The 14,844-nt window shown below is 40.1% G+C and overlaps 2 protein-coding genes across 4 annotated transcripts in view; both read left to right on the top strand.

The window, feature by feature from the left end:
* tbc1d13 (TBC1 domain family, member 13) overlaps window positions 1–6,399 on the top strand; it is a 29,192-nt gene extending 22,793 nt beyond the window's left edge. For all 3 annotated transcript variants that reach the window (XM_055660224.1, XM_055660225.1, XM_055660226.1), the window contains one exon: window positions 311–6,399. In XM_055660224.1, the coding sequence (XP_055516199.1) occupies window positions 311–376 (66 nt within the window). In that variant the 3' untranslated portion in view covers window positions 377–6,399. The remainder of the gene's footprint in view (window positions 1–310) is intronic.
* A 1,510-nt stretch (window positions 6,400–7,909) lies between these two features.
* endog (endonuclease G) lies at window positions 7,910–13,542 on the top strand. The gene is made up of 3 exons (XM_055660240.1): window positions 7,910–8,994; window positions 10,257–10,366; window positions 11,420–13,542. The coding sequence occupies exons 1-3, from the start codon at window positions 8,458–8,460 to the stop codon at window positions 11,700–11,702; spliced, it is 930 nt and encodes a 309-aa protein (XP_055516215.1). The 5' UTR covers window positions 7,910–8,457; the 3' UTR covers window positions 11,703–13,542.
* Window positions 13,543–14,844: the final 1,302 nt, after the last annotated feature.

Consider the following 14,844-nt stretch of genomic DNA (forward strand, 5'->3'; position numbering starts at 1 on the left):
GGTGCATTTCTTACACCTCAAATGACGGTAGAAGTTGCAGGAGCATCAATATGCCTCAAATTTGATAGCCAATATCTATTGCTTAACCTTCACTGATTAAAAACAAAACAAATTATACAGTTGTTATCTCAATGTATGGAACTTTGCTTTGTGTAAATTGACTACTGTGTCTTCTATGTTTAAAAATACTATATTCTTTTTAAAGCTACAAACATGGCCTATGTAATATTCTGACCGTGAAAGTGTTCAAATGTTTAATTGGTATATATTTTGTCTCCTCCCCCACCCCTCCCCTCACACTGCTGACCAGGATTATCCAATTTCCGATGTTGACCTGATCCTGAAGAAAGCAAAAGAACTACAGGATTCTGCATAGCAACGTTGCAGCTCTGTTCAATATTCCAAAAACTGCCAGATACACACATACAGCAAATATTTGGTGTGAAGGTGATCAAACCCACCTCTGTAGTGCCTTCTGAGATAACTTCTCCACACTGCTATGCAGTGTGTGGCGAAAGAGGTCTTTTACTCTGTACTTTGCAAATCTTGTGATTTTTCTCATCTCATCCCATTTATGTCACCACCCACCAATCCCTCCCCACCAACCCCTCCCCACTCTCTTCTCCTCTTGTCTTTTCCCTCCCCGAACCCATGGGTAAAAAATCCTGAGAGATTCTTGATCTTTCTCTCTCCGCTGTGAATCAATGGTGCTAGGTATGGTCTTTGTTCATTCATAGGCACACCAAATGAAGGTTAATGTCCTTTCATGAAGGAATATGGTTGAAGATTATAAACCATCCCTTATCACAGAACTAAAGGAAGCAAAAGCACAATTCTCATAACATTGAGTCGATGCTAGATGCTTGCTGTCTTTATTGCTGTGATGGAGAGCTTGATTCATGAGAGATTGGTCAGCGGGTGAAAGATCAGTTACTGAGTCAAGCACTTCAAATGGAACTGCCCAACCCACACCAGAAACACTTAATCTAATGTTGCTTTAAAATGCAAACTGTAAACTCCTCGCTGTCATGAATTTTGAAACGTACAATAAGCTTTACCATGTTTCCGGTACTAACAGGAATACGCCCGCAAGAAATGAAAGTTTTGTCATGTTTTGAGGGACCAGGTGGTGTTTGACCAAAACTTTTCCAGGCATCAAAGCAATATTTTACAGGTCTAAGCCACTGCCTGTGGTAGTTAATATTTCCACCACATCCTACAAGGTAATATTGTCTAAGTTCTTCTTTCACAGTTGTGAGCAGCATTTGAATGATAGTATAGACTTTCACTGATTGCCTCCCAGAGTAAGATCTGTTAATTGCTGCTGATTTGGACAAAATGCAAAATGTTTTGTTCCTTGACATTTCAGCTGCTGGTAACTCACACTAAGCACTCAGATTTGCTACATATCATATGAATCCGTGGTCATATCACCAGAGTTACATAAGATTTATACTACCCTCCAATTTCCCATGTTGAAGCTACAAAATATTTTTTTGTGATATTTTGAGTGTAACTCTTGGCGAGAGCAGTGGAAGGGGTTAAACATAAGGAGCTTTGCGAAACATTGTCCAAAGTGAAATCATTTCTCTTAAATTTCCACCATTAACCCTCGGTTACTTTTGCTTCAAACACAGTTCACGGTTCAATTTAAATTTTAATAGTTATAGTTATACAAAAGATTTCAGCCAAGATCCAAAGCATACAAAAGCAGTTTGTAAAAAATACCAATCTGAAGTTATCAAGTTTAATCTTTTAAGTGCAAATGTCAGGTTTACAGCTAATATTGATTTTCCTAAAGTTATATTTCTTTAATTTCTTACCTATTTGTTACTTAATACTAAATCATCCTGACATTTCTATTTAAAAGAAAGCTTCACCTAACAAAAATGACTATTGCTGAAATGATACCAGATCTGTTAGATCTTGTAAAACATCATGGGAAAATTCCCATTTCGATTTCTGACTTTAACCACGTTTTAATCCGCTATTAGATTTGCCTGTGACTTTGGATTTACCCTGACCTTATTGAAAATATATCATAGCCCATATAAAATAATATTAGCTTAGAAATGGGCTGGACTAAACTTGCAGCATTTAATTCCTACAATTGGTCTTTCTAAAAATCTTGATAGTTCTTGGAGGACAATTACACACCATAATGAAGTGTGAAGGCTGCATGAATTATTGTGTGACGAATGTATAGATCCAGAAAATATCATCATTCTACTTTTCAATGTTTGCATGAATTTAAAATCAACCCGTAGTTCAGTTAGTCTCCAGCGTATGTAATGTGGTTTGTATTTTGATAATTGGCGCAAACTATATGTGACTGTGACAGGACCCACAATCTTTACCAGACATCACTACTTCACTGATCAGACACCATAACTCTTGATGTTCTTGCTGTGGACCTAGGGTTAAGGACCTGGAGTTGCCCCTTCCACCCACCTAGGGCCATTTAATGCAATTACTGCTGTTACTACGCCAGTTGATCTTGTATTTTGCCCGTACTCTGCTCCCATCTCAGCGTTCTTCACAGTTTAAAATAAAAATTTGAATGGAATAGGCAGCACAGAGGAAATTGCAAGACCAACTGAACACTTTCAGTGTTGGGTAAGCAAAAGGAGCTGGCAACTTTAAAAACATATAAATGGATGGAAGAAACTGAGCATTCAGCTGCCTGCTATCAAAATATATAACAGTGAACTTTCTGCTGTAAATGCTCAGTGAAGTTTTCATACAGCTCACTTCCTTTGACATGTACATCTGCAGGTTTGTTAGTGTGATGTGATGTTAAGATATGGAGAGTATTCTAATGTTTTGAAGCCCTGCTTTGCCTTGTTCCTTTTCCCATTCGATCTTTGTCTGACTGCCTTGTTTTATTCTGTACGAAGAGAGGTCTTGTGTTGTTTTTTCGATGGGAACGAGAGCCCTTGTTTGTCAACATGCCAGAAGCTCCTCTGTGGTGCATGCATGACATCAATGTATCACAGTGTGCAAACTAACTACACCTGACAGTATTAAAACATTTATTTTCAAATGATGCTGGGAGAATCTCATAGGGGTATGGACTCTATTTAAATCTTGTTAAATTTCCTCCAATTAATCTTAAAATATCCTTCAGATTCACAGCACGTAATAATATAATCCTTTCCAATCCTTCATAAATCCTATGAATTTGAAGAAATAATTTAGTCACTCCCATCTGTTTTTTTTGCCACTCAGTAGAATTGTGGTCAGGTTGTAACTTAGCTGTCCATCTGCTTTTTTTTTTTACTTTACTATATAAACTTGGTCTTGAAATATCAAGTGTGTTTGATATCCACCACACTTTGTTTCGTGACATTATGGCTAACAATGGCGTCAATTTAATGGTCGTCCCCTTTGTTCTGCACCACACCAAGGGAATTTTGCGATATCATCCTCACGGTTTGTTCACCTTTCGTTGGGACAAACCATTGAAAACGTTGATTGAAGGTTGCCGAGGCTGTCGTAGTTGGACTATTGGGTCTCAAACTGTCCAGAGGAGGCCGTTTTGAGACTGCAGTTTTATATCATGGTGGACCAGACTTTCCCTTGCACCTTCTCATCAAGGGAAAATTCCAATTTAATCCTGATTATTTTTCAAATTTTATAAATATATCAACAAGTACATCTTGAATCTCATATTAGCCTAGTCATTGTCTGCTGCAATCTTAACCCCTTTGACATCTCTCTCCCACTGATATTTCCCCACATGTGAATGCAGGTGTCCATGTCTACCTTACTTATGTAATCCCGTCTTCTATTGACCGCCTGGCTAATGGTGCAGTATTGTGTTCGAAACAGTTTTTCTTGTTTCAAATACAATAAATAGTAAAAAGCTTTTTAAAAAAAAAAAATTAAAATTAAAAAAAAATCTTATTCTGGTGAATGGAGTTTAGTTTCACAAGGTTGTCATGTACTCATTATTTCTCTAATCTCTGGCAAAACTATAATATACTCAACTCCGGTAAAGGAAAGATTACCAGCACTGCAAGATGAATTTGGATCAGGTGGGCATATGGAGAAAACTGACTGCCCCACAGCTGCAGTAGCGATCCCGGTTTCTATGCATGTTGTGCATGTTGCATTTTCTGCATATCTGTCTTGCATTATTCCTCAAGCACCCGATGTGCATGCAAGTGCTTTCTATTACATTGTATCTGCCACTCCCTGTCTTACCTTTCATGAAACCCAACAAAATGTCTATCTTGTATACGCTCTGACTGCTTTCTGTTCATTGGTATTCTATTTCTCATATACTGTACTTATTTCCACGTACAAGCTTGCAGTCTGTAGATGTTGGTTTCTCCCCTTAAATGAGAGAACATAAATTGTCTTTCATGTACAGTCTCAGTGTCTGTTTTTCACTCATTCACGCATTTGTGTCACACTCAATGCCGTCTCTTTGTGTGTTATGGGAGAGGCGGTGGTCAGTGTTGGAACAAAGGAGTTAAAATAAGTGGCAACAGAAAGACTTGTTTCTGCATTTGTGCGGTGTGATTTAAGAGTTGCTTGAAACAAGTTTAATATGGTTAGAATTATGTTCATTTATAATTAGATATCAAAAGAACGGTTATGGTTTATTGTGCTGATGCCACAGCTATCAGGGCATGTTGACACTAATGAGAGACCAAAAACTGTTTCAATGAGTAGTTTCACCTAAATGTAGTAACTATCTATCTGTCAAACTGTGAATATTATTTTTATGTTGCGTTACAAGTTACAACAGGTTTGGTTTTCAGGGTTGGGGATTAATGTACAGGAGCTCTGCAATTTATCCCATCTGTGAGCAAAGCCCAATAGTGCTAATGGGGTGAGTGGAGATATTGGGAATTAGACATTGAGTTGGAAAACCGATTTAAAGCTTTTACTTTGACACTTGCACTTCATTGCTGCTGAGAGGCTGTGGTCAATGTCATGGATGCTGTGGTGCTGGTGGATGCAGTTTCTAGGTGTGGGAAGGAAGCTTGGGTAAGCTTCCAACTGCTTCCAGGGTTCATCTGCAGCTAGATTAAGATGCAACTCATTAGTAGATGGTTGATGGTCCACCTGATCCCAAGCTTGTGGAACTGTGATCCAACAGCAAGGGTGCTGCATTTCTGCCTGCTCAGATATGAAATTGCTAAGTCCAACATATTAAGTTCATTAATATGAATCTGTGCTCTCAGAACAGAAAATGGCCTTTGTTTGCATGGTGGTATAGAGGGAAGGAAAAAGACAAGATGGCAGGTAATTTTCCAACAGCAAGCTTGCCATACGCCAGAGAGAACTTTAATTTTGAGTTAAGTGATACCAATTGCATTCACCTCCCAAGATTTGTCATAATCGAAAATGTTGAACATTTGTGATTAATCTGGGATTGAAGCATGTTAAACAACCACTATATATAGAATTATTCTCTGAAGCTAATAATGCTCCACCCACAACTGCTGATTATTTACAATGACAGTCACGGAATCCTATATAGGAGAAAACCATTGATACGTTTGTGTTTCTCTACTTAAACATTTGCATGTGCCATCAAAAGCATAAATGCGGGAATAAATGGCTTATGTGTTTTCATTAAATTATTTGGGAATTGACGAAGGCAGCAATGAAACAAACTAAATTACAGTGCAGGAAGGAATAAATGACAATTGCCAGTGTATGATATATAGAAACTGGAATATGTTGCATTGTAAAAGCTAGTAAATTATTTTTGTGTCATTAATAATGTAAACTTTTATTTCATGCAGAAAATAGCCATTTGTTGAGTGGCAAGTTTATAATTTGCTGCATTTTGCACAGGTCAAAAAAATCAAATCAATCAATTCAGCGCATCAGAAATGCAACAAAGAAAGGAAGTTTATTTACTACGACAGCACAAATGTTATTTTACTGAGGAATTATAAGACAATGGTATATAAAGGGATTATGTTTTTTTCTGTTGATTACGACCTTGGATTAGTATCTCCCCACATCCTCCTCCATCCCTGTGTGTCACCTGTCCAATGGTCACTGTAAACTTAAACAGGGTTCATTATCTAAATGCCTCCAATTCTTAAAATAAATAAGTCAAACAAGCCATTAGTGTCTAGCACCCAATGACGGTTTTGGAGGAAGGGGCATTTCATTTGAGCTTCTTCCACATAAGCTCTTAATTGTGTTTTTGGTTTCAATGAAGGTTTACTTAGTGTGATATTCCAATGACTGTTAGTAATGTTTTCCCAAAACGATGTGCACTTGTATTTAAAAAAAAAAAAAAAAATTTTTACAAATTGCGCTTAATGTCTGTGAATTTTAGAATTGAAATAAAATTGTTAGCGTATTTTGTTCAAAATGCACAATGTATATTGTTGTTTTGAAAAAATAATTAAAAAATATATCCATATTATTTTGGTTGTTTGAAGTAATCTTTGTGCATCATTAGTTCCAGGTATTTGTCCATCTTCAATTCTCAACACTGCCATTTTTCAGCCAAGCTTTATCTTTCTAGGCATCAAGCTGTAGAATTCTATTAATAAACCTACTGCCCTTTCCATGTCTGAAGATGCTCCATGAAAACTACGTCATTGCTTCCTTCCATCTTCATGGTGCATTGCATCAGGAAGGCTGGAAGTACTGTCAAGTATACCTATCATCTTGGCCATTCCTTTTTTCTCTGTACTACTTTCTGGAGAAGGTACAGGAAGTTGAAAATTTAGATATCCAGACTTAAAGTTTAAGTCACCTGCCTAAAGGTTTCCTTCTGCGGCCGTGTCAAATTTAGTTGGCTGATGTCTGGCACCTTAGGGCATTTAACTATATTACGGATGCTGTATAAATATAGATTTACTAGACCAAGTGCAGACCCGTCTGCTCCCCCAATGGTGTGATCCCCCAACCCAATATTCCACCATGCACCCGTCTCCTCCATTGGAACTGAGCCCGTTCCCAAATGTAAGATTGCAGCCCTCCCCTGCCTGGTGCAGCAGTGAAAAGTTCAGTGTTCCTCTCTTGCAACTTTGTTTCGAAGTGTGTTGGAAGCTGACATGTAAATGGAGAAGCCTGTTTATTTTTGAAATACTTGGGGGGGGGGGGGGAAGAGAAGGATTTGATTAAAAACATGTACTTGAACACGACGAAATGAAATGAGGAGCGGAAACTTAGAAAGAAAAGCAAAATCTCTACCGAAATGGAAAATATCTCGGAGATTGAGCGTCTGGATTGGGCGTGGCAATGAATCAAAGGAAGAAATGCAGCCGGCAGCCGTACATGCAAATGAATCCATTCCGATTGGACATCTGCGAGCATCGGCCATTCCAATTGGACATCTGCGAGTATCGGGCACGAATCGAAAGGCAGGAAGGGATCCATACTGCAGGCGGACGGATTTGAGTTTTATATATATATAGATATGCACGCCCTATTGGAAATGCAGCCAGATCAGGCACTATCACCGTATTGCTTGTTTTTGTTTAAGAACACAGTTTAATAATAATAATAATAATACATTTTATATATGGGCGCCTTTCAAGAGTCTCAAGGACACCTTAAAAAATTTTAGCAAGTAGAGGAAAAACATGTAAGCGGAATGAAATAAATAGTAGAGACATGACTAGTACACAAATTAAAGACATAATTCAATTCAAAACACAATATGAGGCAATTCAAGCACAGATGAAATGGGAGGGGGACGTGGGGCTAAGGATAGGCAGAGGTGAAGGGATGGGTCTTGAGGCGGGACTGGAAGATGGTGAGGGACACGGAATTGCGGATCAGTTGGGGGAGGGAGTTCCAGAGCCTGGGAGCTGCCCTGGAGAAGGCTCTGTCCCCAAAACTGCGGAGGTTGGATTTGTGGTGTTTAAGAACAACAGAAACGGGAGCAGTCCATTGGGCTTGCTTTACCGTGCAGTAAAATTATAAGTGGTCTTAAGCTGTTCTTCCCGCTTTATCGCCATATCTGCTGATGACTAAAAGTTCATTTGTCCTTAAATAAACTCGGTGAAGAGCCTGTTGAGAGCAAAAATTACACAAATTTATAACCCTCTTCACCCTGAAATGTCTCACACCATCTTGAGACTGAACTGCCTGTTGCAGTTATTAGAACTTAGACTCTTTGCATCTGCCCTATCAATCTTGTTTCTTTTTGTTTTAGTGAGATTCTGGCTAAAACTGAATGCCAGTGATTTAAACCAGCATCTGCAGTTCTTTCCTACACATCCACTGGAAGCATTCTCTTTGAACAAGTTCTCTCTCCGACTATTTTACTACTGGAGGCACTCAGCAGGAAAACGTCGTCCATTCCTTCTCTCCAGAGATACTGCCTTCCTTGCTTTGATATGGGTTTGATTTGGACACATTGGGGCGTCACTTACTCGCGTCGGTTACATTTGTATCGGGCGCCGCGCATGCGCCAGGCGTGTGACATTGACACAGTCCCATTCACAGAAAAAGTTGCAAGGTTCTAGAATGCGCCGCGCACTGAGCTCACGGTGGCTGTTGGCGGGAGTCTCCTTGGCTGCAGGGGCCGGTTTGGGGGTGGGATACGGAGCTCACCGGCACCAAGATGCTTCCGATTCCTTCCTCCATTGCCCCGTGATCCCTATCCCGTCTGTAACCGCGGATGCCGTTGCCAACGAATCCTTGGTGCCAGTCAGTCCGGCACAGCTGACCCTCGGCAAGACGACCGGAATCATGAAATTCGGTTTCCCTTCTCTGTCCCACATCAAGACCCGCGAATCATACGTGTTGGCCTATGACCCACGAACCAGGAACGCCCTGTGGGTGCTGGAGCGACTGGACGCGGGCAGACTGGGCCTGACTGGCTCCGACCGCAATCGTTGTGTATTTAGGGAGGATGAGTCTGTGCATGAATACCACCGAGCACAGAACGGCGACTTCAAAGGTAGCGGTTTCGACCGGGGTCACTTGGCAGCAGCCGCTAACCATAAGCACAGCCAGAAATGCATGGATGATACCTTCTACCTCAGCAACATGGTGCCTCAGGTAACCAGTAGGGAAGCATAACATTCCAGATCCTATAAATTCGAAACACAGACAGAAAGTTGGAAATGCTCAGCAGGTCGGGAGATATCAACGGGGTAAGGACACACAGGGAAAGTTTGGAGATTTGGATTTGGATTTGCCTGGTGGATTTGGATTTGGATTTTAAGGAGTGATTGAATATGCTGTGGCTTTTCTCCCCAGTACGTTTGGAGTTTGAGGGGTGACTTATAGGTTCATAAAAAATAGTGAGGGATGCAGATAAATTGAATGTCTCGTCAGCAAAGGAGAGTCTAAAACTAGAAGGCATAAGTATAAGGGAAGCAGGGAGGATTTAAATGGGACCAAAGAGGCAACTTTTTCATGCAGAGGGTGGTGCAACCAGAATCGTACAGAGCACTACAAATATGGCCATACCAACTTCTTGTACAGCTGGACGATGATGACAGACCAACTCTTCCTCTCGGTACTCTGACCGATTAAGGCAAGTGTGCCGAAGGCCTTATTCACCAGCCAGCATCATCTGAGTCCCACACCACCATGGTCACACACTCATTTCATTCCTGCCATTGGGAAAAAGATATCGGAGCCTGAAAACTGAGAGAAAACCGAGGGAATGTTTGTGATAGGGTGCAGACCCAAGTCGCCAATTATTTAAATAACAATATGTTCAAGAGATAATTGAAACCAATGTACTGCTGCATTTCGAGCGGACCAGTATAGCATAGGAGCATCCCACAATGTCTGTGCCAAACATGATGCTAAGTTAAACAAATCTCCTCTGCCTGTATTGTGATCAATATCCCTTCATTCCCTGCATATCCGCGTACATATCTAAAAGCTTAAAAAATGCCACGATCAAATCGGCCTCAAACACCATACCTGACACTGTTCTAGGCATCCACCACACTCTTGAGTTTAAAAGAACTTGCCCTGTACCAAAGGACCCCTTTCCATGTTGTATGCTTTGTTGATTATTTTTTTCATTCTGAGATAAGGTAAGTTTATGATAAAACATAGCTTTTTATAGCTGAAAACCAAGCTGCTTTGAGAAGGACATGCATACAGTCTGAAGCATAACATTCCTTCAGTTTTGAGGGGAAGAAGTGAATCATAGTTAGATTCAGTTGGGATATGTTTATAGATCATGCAGTCTGGACCAACAATGGAATTGATTTTCATTTTGGTAACTTAAACACATTTTACTATCTATATACTGTCCTTTTCTGTGCTAGTTTTAGATTTACTTCATTTCTTTCCTTTAGAATCCTGATTTAAATAAGAATGCCTGGAACAATCTGGAGAGGTATTGTCGGAGTCTGACCAAGTCCAATAAAAATGTGTACGTTTGCACGGGACCCCTTTATTTGCCGAGGTATGACTCTGACCCTTCCGTTGGGTTACTTACAATAGCAGATGTGAAAGTATTGCTTTTGAGGAAGATCTCTTAGCAAGTACCCAGTTGGTGTTAGTTGATCGCAGACAGAGCAACGCATGGCTTTACAGCTTGGGGAAGGTTCCCTGCTCTTCGTTACGTTCGAGTCTTTCTGGAGAATGTGAACAGGATAGATTCTGCCCCAATGCCTTTGTTCACCAAATAGCTTTATAGATTGTTGAGATTCATATTTTGAACTCGGGCGAGTTAAGGGAAGGTTGCCATCTTTGGTTAAGTGATGTGAAAAGATGAGGGGACGGAGAAAGGGAATGAGCATGACAAGAATAGAACAGCAGTACACTACCAAATTCATATCTACCCTTCTCCCAAATTCTGCAGCTCTTGCTCTGGGACCCATCGCAGAGTTGACCAAGAACGAGTGGGGGAAGGGAGGTCTTGCAATCTTAATGGAGTCTTGGGAGCTGGTTACTATTACACACCAAGTACTAGATATAGATGGAAAAATGGCAAATGAGTAATATTACACTTTCAAAAAAACACCAGGTACAGTAAAAAGGAATTCATATAAAGTCTAAAAGAGGTTGCTCCCCCTCAAATGTATTACCTACTTCAAACACAGAGAGCTGAAGGGCCTGTTTCTAAACAGCACTGGTCTGAGTAAGTTAAGTTTCCATGTCAATTCAGGTAATAAATACTACATCACTAATGTGCTCCCTCTTGGCTGAGACATCAAACTGATGCTCTGTTTATCTTATTAATTTGGAGCAAACAATCATGTGTCACTGCTGCAAGGAAGAGCAACGGAATTCTTCTTGGCCAATATTTATCCTCAAAACAACACCAAGACAGGTTGTCTTGTTGCTTAAAAAACCTTACTGTGTGTATATTGGTTACAACACTTTTTGCATTACAACACATATACTTCCTTAGAACTTTGCCTGTAAAAACACTTTGGGACTTCCTGGGGCCATGAACGGGCCATCTAAATTAAAATTATTTTAAAATTGAGTAATTTGGTTATATTTTGATCAGGAAGGAATCGGATGGGAAGTTGTATGTTAAGTATCAAGTCATCGGGAAGAATAACGTTGCAGTTCCAACACACATCTTTAAAGTGGTGATACTGGAGAAAGACAGCGGGGAAATCGAATTGCAGTCGTATGTGATGCCAAATCTGCCAGTTTTGGATAACATTCCCCTTGAACGTTTCCTGGTGCCAATCGAGAGCATTGAGCGGGCATCTGGCCTTCTGTTTGTCAGCAACATTCTGAAAAGAACCAATAGCCTGAAAGCGATAACTGGCAGTAGCAAATAAATGACAGGATGGACAATGACTGAGGTAGGAAATTATCAGGACAGGGGATAAAGATTTGTTCCTGAACAAATTGTACCGCTTCATTTTATGGCTCGAATAAGTAACGTTTATCCTTAATTTCCAAATTACTTTATGTAGCTATACCTTGTATATTTTATGTAGCTATACCTTGTATATTTTATGCACCATTCTTAATACTATGTTATTTGTTTATTTGAGATTATTATTACATTCAAAACTGCAAAGAAAGCTCAATTAAATTATTGGAATATTCTGTTTTTTTCTCAACCAAAATATTATTCTAGGCATTATTGTGGCTATCAGTGATCAGATGGGGGTGGTTCCTTTTCTTTAATTATCATTGTGGCCATTGGGGCCAGCATTTATTCACCATTTAGACATGTGAAAGAATAATAATAATAATAATAATAAATTTTATTCATGGGCACCTTTCAAGAGTCTCAAGGACACCTTACAAAAATTTAGCAAGTAGAGGAAAAACATGTAAGCGGAATGAAATAAATAGTAGAGACATGACTAGTACATAAATTCAAGCACAGATAAAAAGGGAGGGGGACGTGGGGCTAAGGATAGGCAGAAGTGAAGAGATGGGTCTTGAGGTGAGACTGGAAGATGGTGAGGGACACTGAATTGAGGATCAGTTGGGGGGGGAGTTCCAGAGCCTGGGAGCTGAAGAAGGCTCCATCCCCAAAACAAAGAATAACGGTGGGCCTATTGTTTGTACCATCACAACTCATATGGTGGAGGTGATACCCGATTTAGAGTCTGATATATATCTGAGGCTTCTTTAGCAATCCTCCCTAAGCCTGTGATCCTCGCCACTCAGTGGAAGGTAAAACAAATGCTTGGCTTTAGAATCCCAGTGTATCTGGGAATCTGATGCTTCTTTGATTACCTTTTAAAACACCATGTCATCAAAACTAGTTATTTATGTAGTGCATTGATGTTGCTTTGTTGGTCGACACAAAATTCTAGGGCAACTCAGCGGGACAGGCAGCACCTCTGGAGAGAAGGAATGGGTGACGTTTCGAGTCGAGAACCTTCCTCAGACTGAGAGTCTGGGGAGAGGGAGACACAGAGATAAGGTAGTGCACGGTGTGAAAATGAGACATCAAAGGGGATGTAGACTAAGGAAAATGTAGAATCGATCATTGTTAACTAGGAGAAATGGTGACAACGAAGCATACAGAGATAACATTTAATCAGGGGGACAGTCAGACTGGTTGAAGAACCAGGAAGGGGGAGGGATAGGATGAGGAAAAGCAAGGGTTACTTGAAGTTAAATAAGTTAATATTAATACCGCTGGGGAGTAGGCTGCCCAAGTGAAATATGAGATGCTGTTCTTCCAATTTGCGCTGGGCCTAGTTGGTATTCGGTTGTCTGGGCTTGAGATATTAGCAGTAATTTCCAATCAATCCCTGTCAAAAGGTGGTTGATGGGGTGAGGAGTGAGAGTGGCTGTGGTTTATCCAAATTAATTGATGTAAGTTTGAAAAAGGCAGTATGCTGCATGAGTACATTATTCTCTTTTCTCAAATTATTTTCCAAATGATTAATTTACTTTTAATTCCCCGACCAGACAGTACTCAGATAACGTTGCGTGGAAATGAACAGCTAATATCACAATTTTGAGAATATACATTTCAAATTTGTAGTAGTGTCACTCAGAGTTTTACATTTAAGGAAAGACTTCAAATCAAATCTCCCATTGCGATCTTGAGTGTTGAAAAAAATCCCATTATTCTATTTGAAAAAGAATGAGAGTTCATCTTGCAACACCCCTCCCCCCATTTTGTAAAATAAAACTACTTGATTAACTTCTCTGTTTGTGGTGCTTGAAATGTCTCATATTCAAATGTACTTGTTTCCCATCTCATTTTGATCAGTCTTTCGTAGGACACTGAAACATTATGCAAAAAAAAATGAAAAAATGATTCAATTTTATTGTCATTGTCAGTGTACAGTACAGAGACAACGAAATGCATTTTTAGCATCTCCCTTGAAAGGGAGACACAGGGCGTCGCGGTGTGCCCACGCCTGCCGCCGTACATTCCATTACAGGCAAAGGTGGGTGAAGTGTCTTGCCCAAGGACACAACGACAGTATGCACTCCAAGCGGGATTTGAACCGGCTACCTTCCGGTCAGTGTTTAACTCCCCAAAATCAATACATTTGTGTGATGAAAGAAGGCACTGTAAAGTATTTTATCATTTGTTATTGATCACTATGCATTTATTTACTCATAATTCTGGTCTGCAGTCCTAACGAGTGGTTCAAAAATCAGACCACGTGGGCTCTGTTTTGGACCCAGATATTTCTGCTACCTAAGGAATTTGAATCCGTTGGCCCTTGGAACTTCCTCCATTGCTCATTGTTGCCATTTTGGATTCTCTATCTTGACCGTACCATCCTGCTCATCTGCACAAGATTTTTTTTAAAGTATAATTGAGATCCCTTTTAATTCTTCTGAACTCTAGACAACACCATCCTCGTCTACTCAATCTCACCTGATCTCCCATCCCACAAGCCAAGATAGTAGTAGATCTTTATTACGATCCCTCCATGGCAAATCACGTCCATTTTTGGATAATGAAAACAGGTTTGTGTGCATAGTACTGATGATGATGGAGCAACTCTGTTGATGTTGGAGTTGCAACTTGGTGAAGTTAAATCCATTCATATCTTGATGGGCAAATTTACATTGCCATTTTGGAAGGAACACTCTGGCCACTGGGACAAGACAGTTGAAGAAGATTCCTACAATGAATCCTTACCCGGCTCCTGGAAGGATGTCATTAACTGGATAGAGTGCTAAACAATATTTACCAGGATATTACCATGCCTGGTGGATTTGGATTTTAAGGAGTGATTGAATATGCTGTGGCTTTTCTCCCCAGTACGTTTGGAGTTTGAGGGGTGACTTATAGGTTCATAAAAAATAGTGAGGGATGCAGATAAGTTGAATGTCTCCTCAGCAAAGGAGAGTCTAAAACTAGAAGGCATAAGTATAAGGGAAGCAGGGAGGATTTAAATGGGACCAAGGAGGCAACTTTTTCATGCAGAGGGTGGTGCAACCAGAATCGTACAGAGCACTACAAATATGGCCATACCAACTTCTTGT

Source organism: Leucoraja erinacea, chromosome 31 (genome assembly GCF_028641065.1).
Source record: "Leucoraja erinacea ecotype New England chromosome 31, Leri_hhj_1, whole genome shotgun sequence".
Lineage (NCBI taxonomy): Eukaryota > Metazoa > Chordata > Chondrichthyes > Rajiformes > Rajidae > Leucoraja > Leucoraja erinaceus.

Coding starts and splice junctions, on each gene's coding strand:
- endog (XM_055660240.1), top strand. CDS start 8,458: ATGCGCCGCGCACTGAGCTCACGGTGGCTGTTGGCGGGAGTCTCCTTG. Junction 8,995..10,256: donor TCAGCAACATGGTGCCTCAG/GTAACCAGTAGG, acceptor TCTTTCCTTTAG/AATCCTGATTTAAATAAGAA. Junction 10,367..11,419: donor GGACCCCTTTATTTGCCGAG/GTATGACTCTGA, acceptor TATTTTGATCAG/GAAGGAATCGGATGGGAAGT.